The sequence below is a fragment of the Castanea sativa genome, chromosome 11, assembly GCF_040712315.1.
Source record: "Castanea sativa cultivar Marrone di Chiusa Pesio chromosome 11, ASM4071231v1".
NCBI lineage: Eukaryota > Viridiplantae > Streptophyta > Magnoliopsida > Fagales > Fagaceae > Castanea > Castanea sativa.
Window position 1 is genome coordinate 24,479,045 of NC_134023.1, and position 24,245 is coordinate 24,503,289.

Sequence of the window (24,245 nt, forward strand, 5' to 3'; positions counted from 1 at the left end):
ATTGGATCACTAAACCAATGGATTCTCCTATTACCATTGTTGTTTCTGGGGTCATAAACTGAAAAGCTAAATCGTGAATCTGAATCCAAAAAGTGCAGAACTTGAATTCAAGATCTTCCGAAGATTGTTTCCCGTCGAATCGTTGAAATACTACCAAATGTCTGTCATACGACCAAGGCTCTCCCTACAAAACCTTTTCAACATCAGCATCTGACTCAAATTCAAAAAGCATAATATTATTCCCTAAATTGACCAATTGAAAGCACTCCCTGGTGCGCCACAATGGATGAAAAGTTCGGGCCACCGCATCCATATTCAGATTCCTCTTGGTAAAGAAATTAGCCGCGAGAGCATGCTCTGAAGTAGACAACTTCCTCGGTAGCAAAATCTTACTTCCTTCCTTTGCAGTCGGAGATAACCCATTACACTTTCTTTCTTCCATGCTGAACTTGGGCAAACTGATCACCCCACTACGCTTCAGACCAAGCCCTTCTAGCAACAGAGGTCACTAAAGGGACAACCGCCTTACTCAACGAGAAGGCAACGGTTTACTATGGTTTTGGGTTTTGGAGGTGCTCTCACTTAAACCCTAGCCGAGAACTCAAAATGCAGCTAACAGTTGCTTTCCTTGCTTTAAATTGAATATGACATTATTTAGTCTTAGGTCTAGGGTTATTCTTTAACTATATTCATAGATCTATTATTTTTCGTATAAAAAATGCTTCCCTACACAGTATTTATCTAGATCTACTATTTTATATGGTATAAAATCAAATTTGATATTTTCTTATGTAAAATATATTCTTTTGCTCTATAATAACTAGATTTTATATTTTCTTATGTAAAATATACCTTTTTTCTCTATAAAAACCAGATTTAATATTTTCTAGGTAAAATATCAAATCAGATCTGGTTTGCTCAGCCCAGTTTGGACTTCCAGACCGGTTTCACCAAAAAAAAAAAAAAGATCTGGTTTGCTCTATACAAACCAGATCTGATATTTTCTTTATAAAAATACTCTTTTGCTATTACAAAACCTAATCTCAAAAAAAAAAAAAAAAAAAAATCTTATGAAAAACACTTCTTTTTTTTTTGGTAAAAAAAAGAAACACAATCTTTTTGCTTTTACAAAAACATATCTGATATTTTCTTAATAAAAATTATTTCTTTTGTATGATTAAAAATGGATCTAAGAATGCTAAAAGTTTAATTCTAGATCCAAGAAGAAACCTAGCAATTGAATGTTTGCAAATTTAACTCAATATTAACATGTTTGTATGCTTTTTATCATGTTGTGCTTGTAATATTGAATGGTCATCTTAAATCTAGAAGGCTGGATTTTCTGTGCAAAGTGCCTAACACTTTCCCACTTTGTAACCTAGTCCCCAAATCTAAAATCTTAGTTTCATATCAGTATCTTATCATTTAATTTTTATTTTGATAGAATATATTTTGGACCAAAGCTTTGTACTTTCTTTTGAATGTAACTAGGAGCAAAGCTTTTTTTTTTTATCAATTGTAAAGGTTACTCCAATGCAATGCAAAATTATTCATTTGTTATTTTTTTTTTTCATTTTTTGTAAAAATAAAAATAAGTGGCAACTTTACACTTTTCCCGAACAGGTTCCACAAATCATCTTGCTTTTAGAGTTCTAGTTCCAGTCTCTCACACCTGTTGCCCAAATTCTCTTTTTAAATTTTTTGTAATGGTGCATATAGTTCATAATCTTATTCTAATTATTATTATTTTTTTTTTTTGGCAAAAATGCAAAACTAACCCTTTAACTTTTAACGTTTTTCATTTCAGTCCTCTAACTTTAAGTTTTGTCATTTCAATCCTCTAACTTTCAATTTTTGTCAATCTAGGCTTCTGTTAGAACTCAGTTAAGATTACCGTTAAACTCACTGAGAAATGACCGATTTACCCTTTTTTTTCTTTTTCTTTTTAACAATTTGGAATTATAAAATAAAATAAAAAATAAAATAAAAAACATTTTAAGCGGGACGATGATTGTTTTACCCTTCTCCGAGAAGGACTTCTTCGTCAAGATGACCCTTTGGATTATACGTTAAGGCATTTGTAAACATGAGTCGGAGCTTCGTCAACACATCTTTACACGCCTTCATCATTGAGCCCAAACATGCAACCGCCGTTGAAGAATTCGCATTTAGGTTCGAAATTGGATTCTCCAAAGCCAAGCTCTGTTTCTTCCCCTTCGATTTCTTCAACGAAATCGGAGCTGTTGTAGCACCACCACTGCCACCACCACCGTTGTTGCTATGGTGCTCGATTCACAGCCTAAGCTAGCGAATCTATTCAAGTTCCGACACGAGCCGAACCATTAGGTCTCGGAGTTGTTTCTTTGAATACGTAGCAATGTTGATGCTCAGGTATTGCTTGCTGTGATTCTGAGAACCCTGTAATTCAGTCGTCGTGCTACTATTGTTGTTGTTATTGTTTAGATTGTGGTGGTGGTGGTTGTTGTGTCGTATTCTATGGTTGATCGACGACGCGTCGTCAGAGGCTATCGATTGCGTCACGGCCGGAGATTCATCATGGTGTAGTCGTCATGGCCAAGGGAGATCCAACGGCTCCGCTTCTGGTCCATCTTCTTCATCTCCTGGAGCCTCCTTTCTTTGAGCGCCTCCAAATCGTCGAGGTCAAGGCGATCCAGTCATCTAGCTGGTCCTCCATGGCCTCCACCGCCAGTCATCGTTCCCCTTAAAATGTTTTTTTTTTTTTTTACAAATTTTTTTTTCTTTTAATTCCAAATTGTTTTTTTTAAAGAAGGGTAAAACGGTAATTTCTCAATGAGTTTAACGGTAATCTTAACTGAGTTCTAACAAAAGCCTAGATTGACAAAAATTGAAAGTTAGAGGACTGAAAAGACAAAACTTAAAGTTAAAGGACTGAAATGATAAACGTTGAAAGTTAGAAGGTCAGTTTTGCATTTTTACCTTTTCTTTTTACCAATTAAAATAAGATAAAATATGTCTAAAGTGACTATTATCTCGTGAGTCAATTAAAGAAATTAAAGGGAAGGATTAAACTTTTTCATTTCTTCATTTGTACTTTACTTTTAAAAGTAATTGCAATCATTGGCGATCATGTTTCAAAAAATCCATAGCTTTGACCCTCACGGAACAGGTATGCAATGTCTAGACAAAAGAACTCCATAGTTAAAACACTATGTGCTGACTTCACCATCAAAGCCTTCTTAATATTCCCTCAGAGGATGGCCAAGACGTAACGTGATGATCCATCTATGCTTACAAGATATTGTAGAAAATGAAAAGTTCAATCTCATTGTCCAGTCCTATTCTTTTTAGAGGTTTCCCAAGTAAAAGTAAATCCTACCATTCATAATTGGCGCCACCCGTGGGAAATTGCTAATAGGAGGAGTTGTGGGAGTGCAAAAAAAAAAAAAAGTACCAAACAATGGTGACCAATGGAGGTTAAAGGCAAGGAGGGCGATTTCGTACCGTACCGGCCGGTACCGGCTGGTACATACCGTACCGGCCAGTACACCGGTACAGGTACAGCCTCCATACCGTACCGGAAAAAATACCGGGTGTACCGGCCGGTAAATGAATACCAGACCGAAATGTGTTCTGCTGCTTTTTTTTTTTTTTTTTGTAATTGTGGCTTTTTTTAAGGGCATGATAGTAATTTAATCCTAACCCTTAAAACACTACCCACCCAATTCCTATTTGCTATTGCCGCAGCCCTCCCTTTCTGTTTCTCTTCTCCCTCACTCTCTCATTCTCACTTCTCTCACTCTCTGCGTCTCTCTCTCTCTACTTCACTTCAACAAAAAATTAATTTACAGTTTACACTGCATTGAGGTCCTTGGTCGGAAGTCGGAACTGGTATGTGTGTTGTTTTTTTTTTTTTTTTTTATATGATTTCGATTTTCCTTGGTCAAAATTTGGAGTTTCGAATTGAACATGAGTCACATGACAGAACCAAATCATATTAAACTTTAATATGATTTGGTTCTGTCATTTTTTTTTTTTTTTTTTGCTTTCTTTGCTTTGGTTCGATTTTTTTGCTTTGATACTAGTTAAGAGTTGCTTTTTTTTTTTAAGGTTTTTAATGCATGTGAATGACATAATGTGTAAAAATCTATTTGGGTATGAGAGATTGTTTCATAAAAAAATTTTCAGTGCCTAATGCTGAAATCTACTTGAATTTTTTTTTCTCAGCTGCTCTGTGTCTCTCGGCCAGTCTGTTTCTCGCTCTCAGCCTCAGGTAAAATTTTGCCTTAATTTTTGCTGTGGAATTATATTTCATGTGGAATGGAGATTCAGATGATGTGATAAATAACAAATTGATTACTGTGTTCATGAATTGGGTTACTGTGTTCATGAATTGTTATTTCATTCTTGATTTTGGTTAGCTTGAGATATTGGGATAGTATTAGTAATTTACAACTTAGTATTATTATTAATAAAAAGATAACTTAGAATTATTAACAAATAATTGATGGTATATATGCAGTGTGAATTATGACTAAAAATCAATCAAGTGTAGCGTCTGGCCCGGTTGTAAGATCCGGGGATCTAGCATGGGCTTATGGCCGTGCTGTGCCAGATGCGAGGAATAACACCCAGTGTATTTTTTGTTCTAAAATGATAAGGGGGGGGGGGGGAGGAATTACTAGGCTCAAGTATCATTTAGCTGGGATTAAGAGTGATGTTAAAGCATGTAAAAAAGTATCTGAAAATGTAAAATGGCAAATGAAACAGTTGCTTGAAGATTTAAAGAATAGTAAAAAGAAAAAAAGAAGAATTAGTAAACAAATTGCAAATCCCTATGATTTAGAAGAGGAGGAGGATGATCATGATCATGATGAAGGTAATAATGATAATGAGAGAGGGGGTTCAAAAAGTCATTCATTAGTTAGTAATTATAACACCAAAGGGAAAGAAAAAGTTGGAAAAATGTCCAACATTAAATCCTTTCTTTTTTGCTCCAAGAACAATTCCTGATTCTCAACCATCCATAAAATCTTCTTTGGCCTCAAAGCAAATGGTTGAGAAGGCAAGAATGAATTTTGCAAGGTGGTGGTACCATGCTAATATACCTTTCCATGCAGCTCGCTCTGTGTATTATCAAGAAGCTATAGATAGTATAGCAGCTATTGGGCCTGGTTTTAAAGGACCTTCTTATCATGACTTGAGGGGTCCTTTATTACAAAAACATGTGTGTGAAATGAATGATTATCTCTTAGATGTGAAAAATGATTGGAAAGTTTATGGATGTTCAATAATGTCAGATGGGGGGACAAATCAAAGGAACACTCCAATCATTAATTTTTTAGTGTATTGTCCAAGAGGTACTGTGTTTCTTAAATCCCTTGATGTGTCAGGCCTAACAAGGGATGCAGATACATTGTTTAAGTTGTTTGATAAAGTTGTTCAAGAAGTTGGGGTTAAGAACATTGTGCAGTTCATTACAGATAATGATTATGCTTACAAGTCTGTAGGAAAGAAGCTAATGCAGAAATATGGGTCATTATATTGGTCTTCTTGTGTAGCCCATTGCATTGATTTAATGTTGAAAAATTTTTCAGATAGGAGATAATTTCCTATCATTCATGAAACCATTCAAAAGGCTAAAAAGATTACCAAATTCATATACAACCATGGCAAGGTTTATGTTTGATGAGAAGTGACTTCACTAATGGTAGGGATTTGGTTCGTCCAGCCATCACAAGGTTTGCAACTGAGTTTTTAAGTCTTCAATGCTTGACTAAGTTCAAGAAAGAATTTAGGCAAATGTTTACTTGTGATCAATGGGTTGAACCTCGATATGCTAGAGATGTCATGGGAAAGGAGGTGGCTGCACTTGTTTTGGAAGATAAAGAGTTTTGGTTACAATGTCAACAAATAGTGAAGATTAGTGAGCCTTTGGTTAGAGTACTTCGTCTTGTAGATGGGGATGAAAAACCATCAATGAGAGATACTTGTATGAGGCAATGGATAAAGCAAAGGAGAATATAAAAGCAAGGTTGAAGAATAAAATTTCTGCATATATACCATTTACTAGTGTCATTGATGCTAGGTGGGATAAACAACTCCATAGTCCATTACATGCAGCAGGTTGTTATCTTAACCCTGAAATTTTCTTTAGGCCTTCGTTTAAGAAGCAAAAAGAAATTGCAAAAGGCCTACTTAGTACCATTACAAGGTTGGTTCTTGATCCCAATGAGCAAGATAGTCTTAGTTCTCAAATTGAAGCATACAAAAAGGCTTTAGGTGACTTTGGAATGCCTATGGCAATCCGTCAACGTGAAAAACTAAATCCAGGTATACTATATGTATCTATACACACACACACACACACATATATATATATATATATATTTCATTTGAAAGTTTTTTATTTGCTTTGTACTAAATTAATACTTTCTTTTATTTTTGGAAGTTGCTTGGTGGGAGCAATTTGGAAATGACACTCCAGAATTACAAAAGTTTGCAATTTGAGTGCTAAGTCAGTGTTGTAGTGCAACTGGTTGTAAAAGAGCTTGGAGCACATTTGAGTTTATCCATTCCAAGAGGAGAAATAGGCTTGAGCATAAACGTTTGAATGACTTAGTATTTGTTCGTTATAATTTATTGTTACGAGAAAGGTATGTTTTTAAATATATTCAATTTTTATTTTGAATGATTAGAAAATGTCATTAATGTATGATATTGATTTTGGTAGGAACATTAGAAGGACAAAGGATTACTTGGATCCTATAAGCGTTGATAATATTGATTTAATGGAGGATTGGGTAGCTGAGGAATCTGAATTTTTGTTACTAACTGAGGAAGATGTGAATTGGGCTAGCATTGAAGAGCCATTAACAACAATGAATTTAGAAGATAATGATAATGATGATGATGATGTTGTTGTTCTTGATGAGGATGATGGTGACGATGATGTTGTGTTGACAAATGCTAATACTCATGTATATTATGGTCCTGATGTAGATCCTTTTGATGGATGTGAGTAGATAATCCTATGTAATTTGTATTAAATTTGTGTTAACTTAATTATTTGTATTATTTATTTTCTTTGTAAGCAATGAACAATTAAGTTTTTTGTCTTTTATATTGTGTTTTTTTTTCTTTGTAAGTTTGTATGCAATGAACAATTGAAGTAATGTTTTATTGTAAACATGGATTTTTGAGGTAATGTTTTATGGTAAATAGAGATTTTGTGTGTGTGTGTGTGTGTGTGTGTGTGTGTGTATTAAATATATAAAATAGCGGTAAACCTGAAACAGTATACCGGTATTGACCGGTATCCGAAATATACCGTATCGGTGGCCAAACCGGTACAGCCTCCGGTACGGTATTGACTTCCTTAGTTAAATGGAATGCATTAAGGAAAATAAAAGTAGGAAAATCTGTGAGATCGGGTGAAATCCCCATTGATGTTGACGTGGTTAGGTGATGCTGTATATTGCTTGACAAGCATTTTCAATAAGATTTTAAGAGTTAACAAAATGCCTAGGGAGTAGAAGGGAAGTTCTTTTATTCCTAATGACAAGAACAAGGGGATATTAAAAACTGTATAGATTATCGTGGAATTAAACTTATAAGCCAAAGCATAGGTTAAGACATGAAATAACGATATCAATGAGTTGACGTTTTATACCAAGAAATCTATCATGGAAGCTATTTTCTTACTTACAAGTGCAATTGAAAAATATAGAGAAATTCATTAAGATCTTTAGGTTTTTATTGGCCTAGAAAAAGAATATGATAGGATCTCTAAAGAGGTTATGTGATGGGCTTTTAGAAAATAAAAGAGTTCCTATAAAGTATATTAAGTTTATTAAGGATACATATGACAAAATTGTAACTACTGTGAAAACAAGTGTAAGCATCACAGTTGAGTCTCTTATAACTATACAATTGCATCAAAAATCAACATTAAGTTCATATCTCTTTGTATTATTCATAGATGAGCTCACTAAATTGATTCTAGAGGAAGTCCCTTTCTGTATATTTTTTAGAGATGATATAATTTTAGTGGATGAAACTAGAAATGGAGTTAATGCCAAATTATAAATTGGGTTAGAAGCACTAGAATCTTTTGCTTTCAATTAAGTGGGACTAATAAAAAATATATGGAATGTAAGTTTAGTAAAAATAGAAAAAGAGATAAAAGGGCTATAAGACTTGATGGTCAAGAGATACTAAAGAGTGAGAGCTTTCAGTTTCTTGGATCAATAATTCACAAAGATGGAGAGGTTGAAGAGGATGTGAATCATAGGACAAGCTCAAGGTAACTGAAGTGGAGAAGTGCATCAAGTGTATTGTGTGATCGAAAAATATATTGCTGTAATACCAGCTATGTTGAATGTTAGGCTATTAAGAGGCAACATATTCATAAAATGTGTGTAGTAAAAATAAGAATGTTAAGATGAATAAGTAATGTTCATCATTGAGTTATTAATGTACCAGTAAAAATGAGCGAGTTGATTCAAGTTAAGAGAACAAAAAATGTAGCGGAAGACCAAAAATAACATTAGTGGAAGCAGTAAAAAAGATGCGTTAATTAAGGAAGTAACATAGAGTATTACATTGAGTGGAATAGAATGAAGAAAATGAATACATGTTACCAACCTTAACTGATATGTAAAAGTGTCATAGCTGACTCCAAACAATTTGTGCATAAGGCTTTGTTTTGTCGAAGGGTTTAGGGGTGTTTTAGTTAATTTGGAGGTTTTGGAATTTTAATTCAATGATTTAAGGGATTTAGATGGTATCTTGGTCCTTTTGGTGGTTTAAGGGGCCAGAGGGGGTATTTTGATCATTTTTCAGGTCTATAAATATTTTAGAGGAACTACAACCTAATGTGTGCTCAAGGTCACTCCAATACAATGTGGGCTCCGATGAAGATGTTAGAAATTTAATTTTGGGAGATCGTGATACCTCTAATTATATTAATTTGATTGAATAAGTGTTTTTTGTGTGGGTATGTGCTAAGTCACACATTGAATGTTTATTAGGTCAAATTATGTTATATAAATGATTATGAGGAGCCTCAATTATAACTAGACTAGTCATTTTGTGATATAACACAAATTGGCTAATTCTTGCTTCAGTCATGACATAAAAGAGTTTTTCAATCATTTTGGAGGCTCATGGTATTTTGATCATTTTAGAGCTTTGGGGGTATTTTGTTCATTGTTTATGATTAAGGGGGTATTTTGGTCATTTTCAAGGTTATAAAAGGGTTATGTTTGATATAAGAGTATTTTGGTTATTGTTTTCAAGGTTTTGGAGAGTATTTTGGTAACTTTGCAGGTTTCAAGGTATTTTGGAAGCTGCAAGGATATTTCAATCATTTTAGTATTTGTCGGGTATTTTAGTTATTTTGGATGTTTTAGGTGTTTATAATTATGTATTTGAATGTGTAATTAGGTAATTACAATTTTTCCAAAACTAATCCAAGTTGCCCTTTGTCATCCCTAGAATTTTGAGACTTTAAGTGCTCCTTAGTTAGTTATTTTTATTTATTATAATTTTTTTTAACACATATCTCCCTTAGACTTTCACATGAGTATCATTTTGGTCCTTTCACTTGCTCTTTAAGTAATTATTAATATGTAAACATGATAAATTATTTTAATATAATTTTACCACATAATCAGTAATTTTGAAATGCCGCATATTATTAAATTGATTAGACTATAATGACAATAATTTTATCTAAAATCCCAACGCTAATTGTTTAACTTCAGATAAATTACTATATTGTTTATATAAAAAAAAAAAAGCCCAAGTACTAAATTAACGGTAAAATCAAAGTTCAAAGATGATATTTGTTTTTCATCTATATGTTGAACCAAGTAAATTTTTGTGGATTTGTGGCCAAAGAGCCTCTTAACTTAATTGACACTTTTCTATACATAAAGTATTTGGGGGATGCAAGGAAAAAATGTTCAAGCTGTGAAATTAACAATATATTGTAACTATATAAAAATATATAAAATAAAAAAGTAAAATTTTGTGCATTTGTTAGAAATTTTTTTTTTTTGTTGTTGAAAAACGCATTTGTTAGAATTGAGTGCTCTATTGATTTCCTTTTCGCATTAAAAGCTAGATCTTGCTTGCACAACTAAAGGCATCTAATTAGGTTTGTTTTGGTTCGACCAGGGGAGGGGGAAAATGGAAAGAAAGAAACATTCACATAGGCAGGAAAACCGGACAGAAGGAACCAAGACTTTTGCTAGTAAAAAGATTTAAATTTGGGACATGCAAAGGGCATATATATAGCATATTCCATATATAAAAGGATGAAAAGGAGGTGACAACATATTTGATATATACCGCAACAACTCTATTTTTTTTTTTTTTTAATGAACACAACAACTCTATTGCATACATAGTGCCAATATCCACATCATACACGCATCTAATGTATGTGTAGTAGCCGACTTGCATTGCAAAATTCGTTTTCGAGAGAGATTTCTTCTTCTTTTTTTCCTTCATAGCCTCTAAAATCAAGTATTGCCCCACCTCTTCCGCTATCAATTGTAGATGAATTGGCATTCATCAAAACCTGCCACAGCGTCTCATACAATTAATTCTTAGTAGCGACAATTATATGAAAGCACACACCATCTGTCTATGAGAGAGAGAGAGAGAGAGAGAGAGAGAGAGAGTATTATCTGTAGGGTCAAGTGAATAACTTCCTTTGTCACTTACTCTGCTGGACAAGAAAGTAAGACATTCGTAATTAATGGCTACTTCCAAGCTATATTGCATAATTTTAATTTTCATGCGGCTAAGGAACTTAAAGGGTTCTCCAGAAGCAATCAGTGCTCTCCGAAATCCACAATTTTTAATGGCATTTTCCATGCCCATGAAATTTATTCTCACATCACATCACATGAACTAAATAAATAATGAGGAAATGTGGTGACAATTTACAAAGTACAGGGGACCATATCCTCAAGTTGCTCAGCGTAGTCAATGGTATACATATATTTTGTTTGGTATGTATCTTGTAATCAGTAGAGACACTGACTAATTTGATTTTTGTATCCCATATACAACCAAAGGCAGACTTATCTTTGTACCACATATTACTCATCCAAAAATAAAGTGCATTTGGCAGTGTGGTGTATGTAGTAATGTACCCATCAATCTTGACTTTGTTGTCTTATCTTTAATTTTGAGAAATTGAAATGATATTTCAAAAAAATGACATATTTTATAACTTTTTTTTACAACCGTTCAGCATTTGCATAATCACTGTTCAACACATTTATAAAAATGTAATATTACAACAGTTATGAAAAATATTGTCTTTAAAATTAAAATTACTCAAAATATGAACGTTCCACTTACTTGGATCCACTGTGACAAGGATGGCCGTCCCTCCAAAATCACATGTACCTCCAGTAATCTTTGAGTTCTGCCAGTAGCTGTTGAAAGCATAAGAAGCATGAGCCAGAAGAGTATCTGGTTGATAGCATGACCCATTCGACTGAATTGACTTACAGTCTGCACCAGACCCACAAGCATAGTCCATGGCCTCTTGAATTATTGGATCAGGCACCGTTGGCTTAGCAACACACCATTGAGCAAGTTGTGACCCCTTATGTGGATGGGGTGGTGGTACTGTTGGTGGTGGGAAAACTAGAGGTGGTAGATAGATTGGTGGGCTTGGAACAAGTTTGGGTGGGCTAGGCCCATAATGGGGTGGACTAGGATTGTTACTAGGTGGGCTAGGCACATATTCTGGTGGATTAGGGACGGGGGAATAAGCCGGTGGGCTTGAAATGCTTTCGGGTATGCTTGGAGGTGGGCTTTGGATAGGAAAATTGGGCTTTGAAGGTGGTGGAGGAGGGGGTAAGGGTGTGTAGATTATAGGAGATGGTGTGGTTGAAGAAGGTGGTTTTGGAGTTAATGGTGCATTTACACAAAATGGAGGAGTTTTTTCGGGCAATGGAGCTGGTGCTAGTGTCTCAAAAGGTGGTATAGAGAAGGGAGAGTTTATGCCAAATAATTCAGCATCTGAAGAATCCAATGGAGGAACAACATCCAAGCTGCTTCGTGCTTTTAGCTTCTTCACCAATTCGTGGAATTTCAACATTTGTGCATGACTTTTTGCCTCTGCAATATAACAAAACATAAACTTGTTATTCAATTTTTTTTTCAACTGTCAGTAACTTACCACTAGGACAGTAGGACTAGAAAACAATGTTTACCACTTAGGGTTATGAGTGTGGTAGTGTAAATAGATATGTGTAGCATAAAAATACTGAATCTCATACAAGCTATTCTGGAAACCATAATTGAATAGCCTGTCGAATCCTTAGCCAAAACACCCAGAACTTCCGATGTGTGTGGTTTTCCTGCCTCTGACACCATCTATACAAACATTTGGCGATTGATATAGAACCATTATGGCTAATAGGAAAAGGAGAATGCTAACTCTATGGCTAAAAAGTGAAATTATCAAACACAGAAAAACAAAAGTTGATTCCTTTGTCACTGCTTTATACTGTCACATTGTAACAGATTTGCAAGGTTACATATGCAGAGAGGATAAAGGCTTAAGATGAATGTCTCTCTAGAGAGGTGTATTACTGAATTTATTTTCTCCTTCAATTTTGTTTAGAATATATTCTTGCTTGGCAGATGAGGAAAATGAAAAGAGAACAAAAAATAAAATAAAATAACTAATTGGAGTTTTCTACACTTTTGTTTTGCTTGTTTTACACTCAAAGAGACCTATAATTTTAAGACAGAAATATTATTTCTGGTCTACTCATTTAATTTGGTTCCTTCCTTTTTGTAACAGTACCCTACATTAAATTAAAATGCATCCTAAAATTGCTTATATATATGGAGCATGATTCCAAGACAGCACAAAGATGGAGATGCTATCATAAGCATGCTCACTCATCACTTCATACAGCAATTACATCATAAGCATTTCAAAACATTTCGCTTTTCATTTAGGGTTGCATAATCAACATTCAAATCTCCAATATGTGTACATAATGTTCAGTGTCAACAATAGAATTTTTTTCGCTAAGAAGCATACACAAATTATCATGGATATTTTTGTTTTGGTTGTCAATTTTTTATTGACTATTAATCATTTATAAGCTTGGAATCATAGTGTAATTGAAACTTGCAAGGCTAAACAAGAAAATACAGAGAAAATTAATTAATCATCCACCATAACATCTTCACCCTTGGGCAACTTAGTTTAGTTTTTCTTGACATGTTCCCAACAATATACATATGTAAGATAAAATGCACTAATACTCACAAAACAAACCACTAATAATCTAAAGATGCATAAATTTCACTTCTCCACAAGCACCATGTTTCTGGATATATCCTCAATCAACCGTCCAAGAGAAGCAGATGAAGATCCACCTTTCATCACGGCCTTCCTACTCTTTTCACTAATCTCTTTGACCCTTTTCCTCACCTCACTATCACCTTGCATCACACATTCCACTGCTTTCTTTATTTCCTCAGCCATCACAACCTCACCACCAACTCTATAATCCAATCTCAACTCCACGGCTAACCCCAAATCCCTCACCATCTCAAAAGCATTAATTTGTTGTTCTGCATAAATTGGCCAGGTAGCAATAGGTACACCATACCATAAACTCTCCAAGGTTGAATTCCATCCACAATGGGACACAAACGCTGCTGTAGCTTTGTGGGCCAAGACCTCCACTTGTGGGGCCCACCCACATAGCATTCCAATTTCGCTTGTCCTTTCCAAAAAGCCTTGTGGCAAGACATCCTCAAGATTCATACAATCGTTAGGTGCTGCAAACTTATCATCTGAGGATGCACAACGTATGGACCATAAGAACCTGTGCCCACTTTGCTCGAGCCCAAGTGCAATCTCTTTCAATTGGGATGCACCAAAGCTGCCCATGCTTCCAAAACATAGGAACACCACCGAAGATTGAGGCTGATCATCAAGCCATTTCATGATCTTCTCATGTTGAGCTTGATTTATGCCCCCAAAACTAAAATCAGTCTGACTCTTGAGCTTAATCAAAGGCCCCAGCGTGTAAACAGGAGGTATGTCATGGTCTAAAAATGAGCTTATCGCATGGGATTCGAGCTCCAAAAACGTATTGACAATAATACCCTTTGCCTCCTTAAACTTTCTTCCATGGTTTACCATGCAAACGTGCCCACCTTCCTTATTGAACACAAATGAAGGCAAAACACTTGTAGGAACTGGGTTCACATAACTCGGTATGTCTGATTCATGATCTGATTCTCTAAACTCAGTGCCCAATTGGTCATACCGTTTTGGAAGGTAGAACATGAAGCCAAGAAAGGCTGCACCAGAAGCAAAGAACACATAAGATGGTACACCAAGTTCATGTGCTACATCAATCATGGCTGTACAAAACATATCAACCACCAACCCAGCAAGTGGAATTGAACTTGAATTGGGTAACACTTGGTTGATGATAGCTTCTTTGACATGGGTTTTGTGGCTTTCTATTAAATCAGCAATATATTTTTCAACAGACCTTAGGTAAAGCTCTTGAGGAGGAGGGTCTACGTGAGGAAGAAGTATAAGCTTTATACGGCTCTCTGAGGCAACAAGTGAGTGAATGTATGCATCCATGTTGGCTCCATAGGGTGGCTTTATAACAAGAACTGTGATTGAGAAACGGTTATCTTGGTCAAGTAATTGTTTTGCAAACTCTATTTTGGAAACAAGGTGACCTATTCCCGGGGCAGGGATGAACACAAGCTCTGCTCTCTTCATCTTGATCTCACCTCACTCGCTTGTTACTAGTAGCTTTGAGTTTTCATATACGTATACAAAATGAAAGGGAAAAATCAAAGGAACAAAAATAAATAATTTCCTTTTAACCATCACTTTAGAAAAATAAGTATCACGATCAACCATATATTTTAACGAAGGAAAAGTATTACATTTTAGAAGACAAAATATTTGACTCACTTGTGGATGGCGTCTAAGTCTGTACAATTATTGTTGGACCATTTTTTTTCTTTTTGGACAATTGGTCCTAGATGCATGCACGCCTGCTAATCAATTGACCTGAAAGGTACGAAAAAGTAGAAAAATTCTGATGCCACATTGGCCCACCATCACCCTCTACCCACCACAACTTACCAAATAGACGAATTGTGGCCAAATATGTGACACTAGAATCACTCTAAAAATTGACAATTCTAAGAAACTTTTATTTTTTTTTATAATAGAATTTCTATTTATAATTTCGTTTTATTCTATGATGATTGTATTCAGTCATTATGTCAAGGCAATAACTAATTTTTGATATAGGTGAGTTTCGAATCTCAATAATTACTCCTTATTATTGTAATAAAATATTAATCAGATTTTAGGGTAAGTAGTGTTTAATTTCAAATCTTAAATTTCTTATTCGATAATAAAAGAGTTTACTAATTGAAGTAACTAAACCAATATGACTCACCACATGAGGGTATAGCTTGATGGTAGGAGTCTTCGTTCTGCAGCCAGAGATGAATGATTTGAGCGATAGTCCTAACAAGACCCGTGTAGTACACATAATATTACTTATTATCGTCACATAACATGAGGTCAATAAACCCACGTTGAAGACCCTTTTTTTAACTCAACCATATCCATATATTTTAACGAAGGAAAAGTATCACATTTTAGAAGACAAAATATTTGACTCACTTGTGGACCGCGTCTAAGTCTGTACAATTATTGTTGGACCATTTTTTTTTTTTTCTTTTTAGACAATTGGTCCTAGATGCATGCACGCCAGCTAATCAATTGACTTGAAAGGTACTAAAAATTGGAAAAACCTTGGTACACACAATTGCTCACAAAATTAGTCACAACTCGCCATGGTGGAGGGGTGTCCTCACTATCACCTCTCTCTACAACCACAACTCACTACATAAACAAGTTGTGACCAATAGTATGGCACCATCACTCTAAAAAGTGACAAATTTGCTGAACTTTTATTTTATTTTATTATTTTTTACAACAGAATTTCTATTTATAATTTGGTTCTATTCTATGATGATTGTATTCAATTATTATGTCAAGGCAATAACTAATTTTTGGTATAGGTGAGTTTCAAATCTCAATAATTACTCATTATTATAATAAATATCAATCGGATTTTAGGGTAAGTAATGTTTAACTTCAAATCTTAAATTTCTTATTCGATAATAAATGAGTTTACTAATTGAAGTAGCTAAACCAATGATGATTCATCACATAAGGGTGTGGCTTGATGGTAGAAGCCCTCGTTCTGCACCCAGAGAGGAGCGGTTCGAGCGATAGCCCTAGCAAGGCCCATGTAGTACACATGGTATTACTTATTGCCGTCACGTGGCATGGGGTCGATGAACCCACACCGGAGACTCCTTTTTTCATTCAGCAATAAAAACAAAATTTAAAAAAAAAAAAAAACCAATGATGATTCTGTGCACATTTGGGCCGGCTTTAAGTGACAACTTAAGGTTTTTTTTTTTTTTTTAACTCCCATGATATTTAAATTTTAACTCGTAAACTTATCCACGAGTTATTTTAATTCCCAATATATTTACAATAGTAGTTTTATAATATATTCCTTAACAACTTAAAATGGTTATTTTGAATCTACAATAAACTTTAAAACGACGTCTTTTAGTTGATTTTAGTACAATAAATTAAAGTGATACTGTTAGTCTCTAACAAGTTAGGACTTGAAATGATAATTTTTAGTCTATAGCATTTGGAATTGGAAGTGAGCAAGCACTTACGTATGAGGAGATTATGGGATATGCATATGTAAAATATGGTGAAATTCAGCACAAAAAAGTACGTAAATAATGGTGAATATATATGATTAAATGAATATAGACATGCATGTTGGACTCAATGGGGTTGCATGGATGATGAGAATGATTATATATACTTGCAAGGGTGTATTTATTGTTAATTTTGGCCTATGTTTATAATTACTTGAGTTTGACTTACTTTTCTTATAATTTATTTCCGTATGCTAGAATGGGTATGGATAACTTCCTAGCTAGTAGTGTGAAATCTCACTACCATCTAATAAATGGTTTGATCTAAAAACACTTCTAAAATGATATTTACCCAACTTGTTCTGAAAATAAAATTTTCTCCAAAATTGTTTTCCATAAACCATATTTTTTAAACATTTTTCCAATAGTGTTTTTAAAGAAAGAGTTGTTATCCAAAGATCCATGAAACTCATTACTTTCTTAAAAGGTTGGATTACCTCTGGTACTTTTTTAAAAGAAATCTTCTTTTATTTTAATGAGAGATTGTCACATCACCCACTAACTAAATAAAATATAAAGATTAAAACTCACTGCCATTTGCTATTGTATATTAAAAACAAAAGGACATATCCGGTTAAAAATGTACGTGAGGTAAGTCAAACCCTTTCTTAAAAATGATTCTCTAAAACTTAGTGAGAATTCTCATCCTTGAAACTACTTTTTTAAAAACCCATGAGAATTTTCCTCTTAAAGGTCTATTTAGATATCGCAGATTTTACTAAAAACTAAAAACTAAAAACAGTAGCAAATAATTTAAATACCAACTGATTCTTTTTGGGGCTGACTATTGTAGCTTCAGCTGAAAGTATTTAACCTACGCGTTTTTGCTTTTTTTTTTTTTTTTTTTAATTTCACTCCTCTCCCACCCTAACGCCTGCCTTCGAGAAGAGAAATCCATGCCCAAAGGAGAAATCCACGAGGAAGACAATCCAGTCCGACGCCAATGAAGATCGAGTTCCCTAAGAGAGTACTCTTCCTTCCATAAACCCATTTCACCCCTCTTCCAATTTCACTCTTCTCCCACCCTAACTCCTCACTTCCTATAAACCCATTTCACGCCTCTTCCAATTTCACTTGCTAACCCATCTGTTTAATTCAGGTTAACTTTATTATTTTGTGGCTTTCTTTTCTAATATATATTTAGTAATGTTTGAATTGTTAGAATTTAATGTAAATTGTTTCTCTTTGCTTTTATTTTATGTTCTAAAATGGCCTATTGAGGTTAAGAGCCTAATCTTTTAAGCTTGTTTTATGCATATATGATTAGAAATTAGAATACAGTGCAGAGGGTTTTTTAATTTTTGGGTAATTGGGTTTTTGAGTTTGTGAATTGTGATGGTGTTGGATATTTAACTGCTACATGTTTAGTTATTAAAATGTGTGTTTGTATTTCTGTTTTGTGTGGCAGGGCCGTTGGTTTCAGCTGCAGAGGCTTTTGGTGGATCTTCCAAAAAGGTATATTAAAGTGAATTTGCTACAATATGGGAAGCTTTTACGATTGCCTCAATATTTCCATGACTATCCCACAGTAGCAAAAATAATTTTGTAATTGTGAACTAAGAATTTTAAATATGTTGCAGAAGATGTAGACAGAAGTGGGTGTTTATTGTTTTTGAATGGATAAATGGAGGGAGGCATCCCAAGTTTCATTCTAAGACATCCCTAGTTTTCTCCTCTGGAATGTTCTTTAATTTTTGATTTAGATTCTCTAACCTGGATTACTTTTTGCTTTATTCACACGAAAATTCTCCATTACTACCAACAACAATGATAGTAAGTAATTCATCATTCAACTTGACCCAATTTTTATAATCGGTATTCTTTGTGTCATTGAAGCGAATATTACACCAAACAGGCAAAATAGCCCAGGAAACAAATTCTCAACCAGTGCCCCATATCTATGTCATATGCAAATCTTATTCAACTTATAAATTGAAAACATTATAATTGTTCCAGTTAAAAGTCCATGATAGAACAAGCCGACACTCTGCCACCAAAGCACTTGTTTTGCCTCATTTGGTTATTCTCTAATGCTCTTTAGTTTGCTTTCACTTACCACAAATTAAAGTATCACCTCTATTAAGTGAAACAACTAAAGTCAGGTCAGGTAAGTGGAGGTTTCTGTTGTGTTCAATCTGAACTATCAAAAAATATATGGTCCTCTCAAAGCTAAATTTTTTTAAAAAAATTATGGTTGAGTTTTTCTTGTCTGTTCCTCTGTATTTTGTGGAGAGTTTACATGGGTTTATTTTTTGTCTGTTTCTTGTTCTGCATAAATGGCACTAGTTTATAAGAGGAATTAAATTGTGAGGCAAATACGTGGAGATGTGGCTCAACTGATCAAAACTGGGCATGAACAAATTGCCTTCTCCCGGGTATTCTAATGAATTCTCCACTATGAGTTTATTCAAGCACTCCTCTCTTGTTTCCTCCGTTTTCTTTGTTAATTATAGAATTTCTCCATTTTTAAGTTTTATTGCTTGCCTCAAAGTTTCTATAGGATTTGTATAACGTACTATAAACCAAGTTTCCATGATAACTTGATTTGCAATCTTTGGTCCTGCTTTGTCGTTATAAAGTTAACCAATCACTCATGATAAGTTTAATCATCGATGATAAAGCCTTGAGTTAGGTAATGATCATTTCTTGACACATAAAGCGCTGAATCACACAAAGATTGAGATAGAGAGAAACTTAGAAACAGGAAAGCAAAATTTATAGAGTACACCAAATTAATTGTGTTCTTAGCCAGATTAGCAATTATGATTGAGGATGTGGTCCCATTCATGCATACAACAATAATAGGACTTAAATAATATCAACTCCAACTTCAATTTGATTGATAGTTGAAATTTATGTCTGGTTTGGTTTTGAAGAGTCAGAAATGTAGAAGTTATACCTAAGAAAATGGTGATTAATTGCACAGTTATAAAGGTGCCTGCAATTTCTTGTGAATGATAATCAAACTATGTTATAAAGGTAATAACATAGAGCTTCAAATGATCTAAAACAATGATCTTTTATTGTCATTTTCCAACCTCAAGGACCGTCTGAATGATATTAATGAAGCAGTTTCAAGTCGTATATATGCCTCTTACACTAGAGTTCAAAGAAGAATTTTGTTTTCAAATCTTATAGATCAGTAAATATATTGGTGTTTCATAGGTCGTTAATGTGTAAACATACTCAACTTATAATAATTCTAATGTGTAATTCTTAAGGGTCATGCAGACCTGTTTACATGATGGTATAGAGTGAGTTTGTTGTACTATTCACTAGTCCAAGCCAACGTAATATCTACTGCCAGTTCCTACCAACGTCAGAAATGAGTAACTATCTCTCCAATTCTGATGGCCATTTCTATGACGTTAACAACTGCGTCATTAGGATGTCTCTGAAACTTCATACATTTCGTAGGAGGTTTTATAGTTGTCGCTATTGGTCACCAATAAGTACCATATCCAAGTATTGGCAAAATATTTGTGTTGTGTGTTAAAGAACAAATTCGTTGTATTCCTGTTTATGTGATGTATTTTATTGTGTAGGATGATGACCGTGCATGCAAGTTCTTCAAGTGGTTAGACACCAGCAACAGCACCTATAGTTATAGCCAAATTCAAGCGATTGGAGCATGCGGTGGAAGTTGCTAATGAAGAGTTGAAGCAAGCACACGCCTTGAAAAACGCAGCATTGTAAAAGGAGCGAGTTACAAAATGAAAGACTGAAAGAGCCAAGGCTACACGCATGATTTCTAAGGAGAAAGCAAAGAAGTTTAAGATAGCTCTAGTAGTCTCCTGGGTCATGTTTGTAGTATTGCTTATCTTGTCTACTAGGTTTGGGGAAGTTGAAATCAGGCAGAGGTGTTTGCCATAATAGGATGTGTATGTATGTGAAGGGGATAAAAATAGTAAATAGACGGAGATAATGAGGACGGACACTGTAAGTGGCGCGACTATGACGGTTAACTTTTGCTGAGTATCTGTCATAGGTGAATTGATTGTAGGTTCCAGGTGGCATGTAATTTGATATGCAGCAGATGAACTTTTGCTTTATCCTCACGCAAATGTGCACACTTGGACTTCTTGTGACACACGTTTGAGAAGACTCCTATATGGAAATAAGCTTGAGAAGGAAGTTGTATCCTAAAAGAAAGGTAATTCCGCTCAATATAAATACCTCAGAAACCCTAAATATGATGGTACGCACAATATTCTTAACTCTGGCACTCTAGGGTTAAAGGAACAAGATTCTAACTTGACCTTCGGAGGGTATTCGGCCGACACCACACCGGTGCTCTCTCCTAGGTCCTTTGTTTTCTTTTTGCAGGTATTGCTTTCGTTCGAGTAGCGCTTGCAACTCACTGGTGATATTTTCGGCATCATCAGTTGGCGCCGTCTGTGGGGAACATACCGTGAACAGAAGAAGAAAATCTTCTGATTATCTTAGTCTCGCTCTATTCCTGAGACAAAGAGTTGCATGGCACTCACCCGATCGATGGCAACGAACAACAATCAAGGCGACGAACCGCGCCCCACCGCTCTTGAGAGGCAAGTCCAAACGCTCACGGCGGTGGTTGAGCGCCTCACTAAGCAGAACCATGATTTGGAAGAACAGTTGCGGCAAAGGACCGCACACACGAGTGCACCACAGGAAGACCAAGAGGGCGCTAGTCCAGAAGGCAGGAACGCGGAAAGACCTGAGGGCAGTAACGCTCCAACTAGACCCGAGCGACAAGAAACCAATCAACCATTGGCATTAGACGGTATGCCCAGGCTCATAGCCGCCGAGCTGCGGAGATGAGGGAACGCATGGATATGGTGATAAGCGCCACCAAGGACGGGTATCCGGCAACTTGGACGACCTCGTCCATAGGACGGATTCACCATTCACGGCGTTGGTAAATTCGTGTCCCCTTCCTCCAAAATTCCGCATGCCCCGTATGGAAAACTACGACGGATCTAAAGGCCATTTGGATCACTTGGAGTCTTTCGAACCTTAATGCATCTTCAGGGTGTACCAGATGAGATTATGTGCAGGGCTTTTCTCACCACCTTGAAGGGGCCTGCGAGGGATTGGTACAGCAGGTTGACGCCTAATTCCATTGGCACTTTTAAGGAACTAGGTGCACAATTCGTATCGTACTTCATTGGAAGTCATCGACACAAGAGGTCTATTGCATGTATACTAGGAATTAAACAACGAGAAGGTGAGACATTAAAGTCTTATATAGCCCACTTTAACAAGGAATCCCTCTCGATAGACGAGGCAGATGACAAGACACTTGTGGCAGCATTCACAAACGGGTTACAAGAGGGTAAGTTCTTATTTTCCCTATGTAAGAATGACCCAAAGACTATGTCCGATGTCTATTACAGGGCGACAAAGTATATGAACGCGGAGGATGCCTTGCTGGCCAGAGACGACTATAAACCAAAGAAAAGGGAAAGACAGGAAGATATGAAACCAAATAACGGGCGAAAAGTGGCTAGAACCAGAGATCGACGAGAAGACCGGAGACCCAAACCACCTTCAGGGAGGTTTACAAATTTTACCCCCTCGCGGCCCCGAATCGACAAAGTTCTTATGCAAATCAAAGATGAAGGAATCTTGACATTCCAGGACAAATTGAAGTGATATCCGAAAAAAAGGCCAAGAGATAGATTTTGCCGTTTTCACCGTGACCATGGCCATGATACGACGGACGGTATGACTTGAAACAACGAGATTGAAGCCCATAAGGCGGGGAAGGTTGCAAAGGTTCGTGAGGAAGGAAAAGGCGATCGGCCCCGGGGAGCAGAATCCTAGACGGGAAAACGAGCGTCCCGAGACCATCGGTAGCGGACATACGAATGATAATGGGGGGAGCGCTTCGGCGGGATCATCCAAAAGGCAGGAAGACCTATTTACGGACAGTACAAAGTGTCCAGTCGACGGGCTCTTCACTAGAAAGAATACGACGGAATGACTCCAGTATCGAGTTTTTTGAAGAAGAGGCCCGGCGCCTTCACCACCCCCATGACGACGCGCTTGTGGTTAGTATACAGGTAGCAGACTTCAATGTCCACCGAGTTCTAGTGGACAACGAGAGCTCAGCAGACATCCTTTACTATCCTGCGTTCCAGCAGATGGGGATCGCAAAGGAACGCCTGATCCCGGCATGTACGTCCCTCGTTGGCTTTGGGGGAACCCGGGTCCGTCCTTTAGGATCCGTCACGTTTATAGTGACAGTAGGAGACTACCCGCAACAGATAACTAAAAACATCACCTTTCTAGTGGTTGATTGCTCCTCAGCATATAACGCCATACTCGGACGTCCTACTCTCAACGCATGGAAGGCCATTACTTCAGCCTACCATCTGATGATCAAGTTCCCCACTGAACATGGAGTTGGAGAATTGCGCGGAAATCAGGTGATTGCACGGGAATGTTACGTGGCCATGATGGAGATGGATGACCATGTACAGACATTGAATATCGAAGAGCAGAGGACAGTGGCAGAACCCGTAGAGACATTGGAAGAAATACAACTAGACCATTTGAGGCCCGACCGGACCACCAGGATAGGAACCTCGGTTGACCAAACGGTTCGACGTGACCTCCAATTGTTCCTCAAGAAAAACCAAGACGTGTTCGCATGGAGCCATGACGACATGCCAGGAATAGATCCGACAGTCATCGTCCATAAATTGAACGTATCACCTTCGTTCTCTCCAGTCCGACAAAAGAAACGCGTATTCGCCCCCGAAAGGGATCGAGGCGACGGAGGAAGTGCAGAAGCTACGAGAGGCCAACTTCATACGAGAGGTGTACTACCCAGACTGGCTGGCAAATGTGGTAATGGTCAAAAAGTCAAATGGGAAGTGGAGAATGTGCGTTGACTTCACGGATCTAAATAAAGCGTGCCCCAAAAACAGTTACCCGCTTCCACGCATTGATGCCTTAGTGGACTCCACCGCAAGACATGAGGTGTTGAGCTTCATGGATGCCTTCTCGGGGTATAACCAGATTAAGCTGGAGGAGACAGATCAAGAGAAAACATCGTTTGTGACGAGCCAAGGGCTTTTTTGTTACAAGGTGATGCCATTCGGGCTCAAGAATGCAGGAGCCACGTATCAACGGTTAATGAACAAAATGTTCGCGCACCAAATTGGCCGGAACATCGAGGTCTACGTAGATGACATGCTGGTGAAGAGCGTAAAGGTGTCGGATCATCTGAGGGACCTCCAGGAGACTTTCGACACTCTTCGAACGTACAAAATGAAGGCGGAACCCAAGCAAATGCGCATTCGAATGCTTGTTGGAAAATTCTTAGGGTTCATGGTGTCCCGGCGGGGCATTGAGTCGACCCCGAGAAAGTGAAATCAATTATGGATCTATCCCCTCCAAGGACGGTGAAGGAAGTGCAAGCCGGCCGG

The 24,245-nt window shown here is 36.5% G+C and overlaps 2 protein-coding genes and 1 long non-coding RNA gene across 6 annotated transcripts; 1 reads left to right on the plus strand and 2 right to left on the minus strand.

Annotated features, from left to right (window-relative positions):
- Positions 1–10,323: 10,323 nt before the first annotated feature.
- Positions 10,324–13,017, minus strand: LOC142617126 (uncharacterized). Of its 3 annotated transcripts, XM_075789833.1 has the most exons (4): positions 12,222–13,017; positions 11,359–12,126; positions 10,677–10,714; positions 10,324–10,566 (listed from the first exon to the last, which is right to left on the minus strand). In XM_075789833.1, the coding sequence occupies exons 1-3, from the start codon at positions 12,382–12,384 to the stop codon at positions 10,710–10,712; spliced, it is 936 nt and encodes a 311-aa protein (XP_075645948.1). In that variant the 5' UTR covers positions 12,385–13,017; the 3' UTR covers positions 10,324–10,566; positions 10,677–10,709. The 3 variants fall into 3 exon arrangements, with proteins under 3 accessions (XP_075645948.1, XP_075645947.1, XP_075645949.1); XM_075789832.1 differs by lacking the exon at positions 10,677–10,714 and having other exon boundaries at positions 10,324–10,567; XM_075789834.1 differs by lacking the exon at positions 10,677–10,714 and having other exon boundaries at positions 10,324–10,567; positions 12,288–12,367.
- A 145-nt stretch (positions 13,018–13,162) lies between these two features.
- Positions 13,163–14,974, minus strand: LOC142617125 (anthocyanidin 3-O-glucosyltransferase 2-like). Its single transcript, XM_075789831.1, has one exon. It carries the CDS (start codon positions 14,777–14,779, stop codon positions 13,331–13,333), a length of 1,449 nt encoding a protein of 482 aa, XP_075645946.1. The 5' UTR covers positions 14,780–14,974; the 3' UTR covers positions 13,163–13,330.
- Positions 14,975–17,658: 2,684 nt separating this feature from the next.
- On the plus strand, positions 17,659–22,270 carry LOC142617741 (uncharacterized). 2 transcript variants are annotated; one of them, XR_012841035.1, is made up of 4 exons: positions 17,659–17,929; positions 18,239–18,285; positions 19,117–19,205; positions 20,376–22,270. It is a non-coding gene; the product is annotated as an uncharacterized LOC142617741 (long non-coding RNA). The 2 variants fall into 2 exon arrangements; XR_012841034.1 differs by lacking the exon at positions 19,117–19,205 and having other exon boundaries at positions 17,679–17,929; positions 20,376–20,715.
- Positions 22,271–24,245: the final 1,975 nt, after the last annotated feature.

Excerpts from the sequence above, each read along its gene's own strand:
- LOC142617126 (XM_075789832.1), bottom strand. The coding sequence starts at position 12,384 with ATGGTGTCAGAGGCAGGAAAACCACACACATCGGAAGTTCTGGGTGTT. Across the intron at positions 12,127-12,221 it reads CACACTCATAACCCTAAGTG|AGGCAAAAAGTCATGCACAA; the intron begins GTAAACATTGTT and ends GTTATATTGCAG. Across the intron at positions 10,568-11,358 it reads CCTTGTCACAGTGGATCCAA|GTTTTGATGAATGCCAATTC; the intron begins GTAAGTGGAACG and ends ACGCTGTGGCAG.
- LOC142617125 (XM_075789831.1), bottom strand. The coding sequence starts at position 14,779 with ATGAAGAGAGCAGAGCTTGTGTTCATCCCTGCCCCGGGAATAGGTCAC.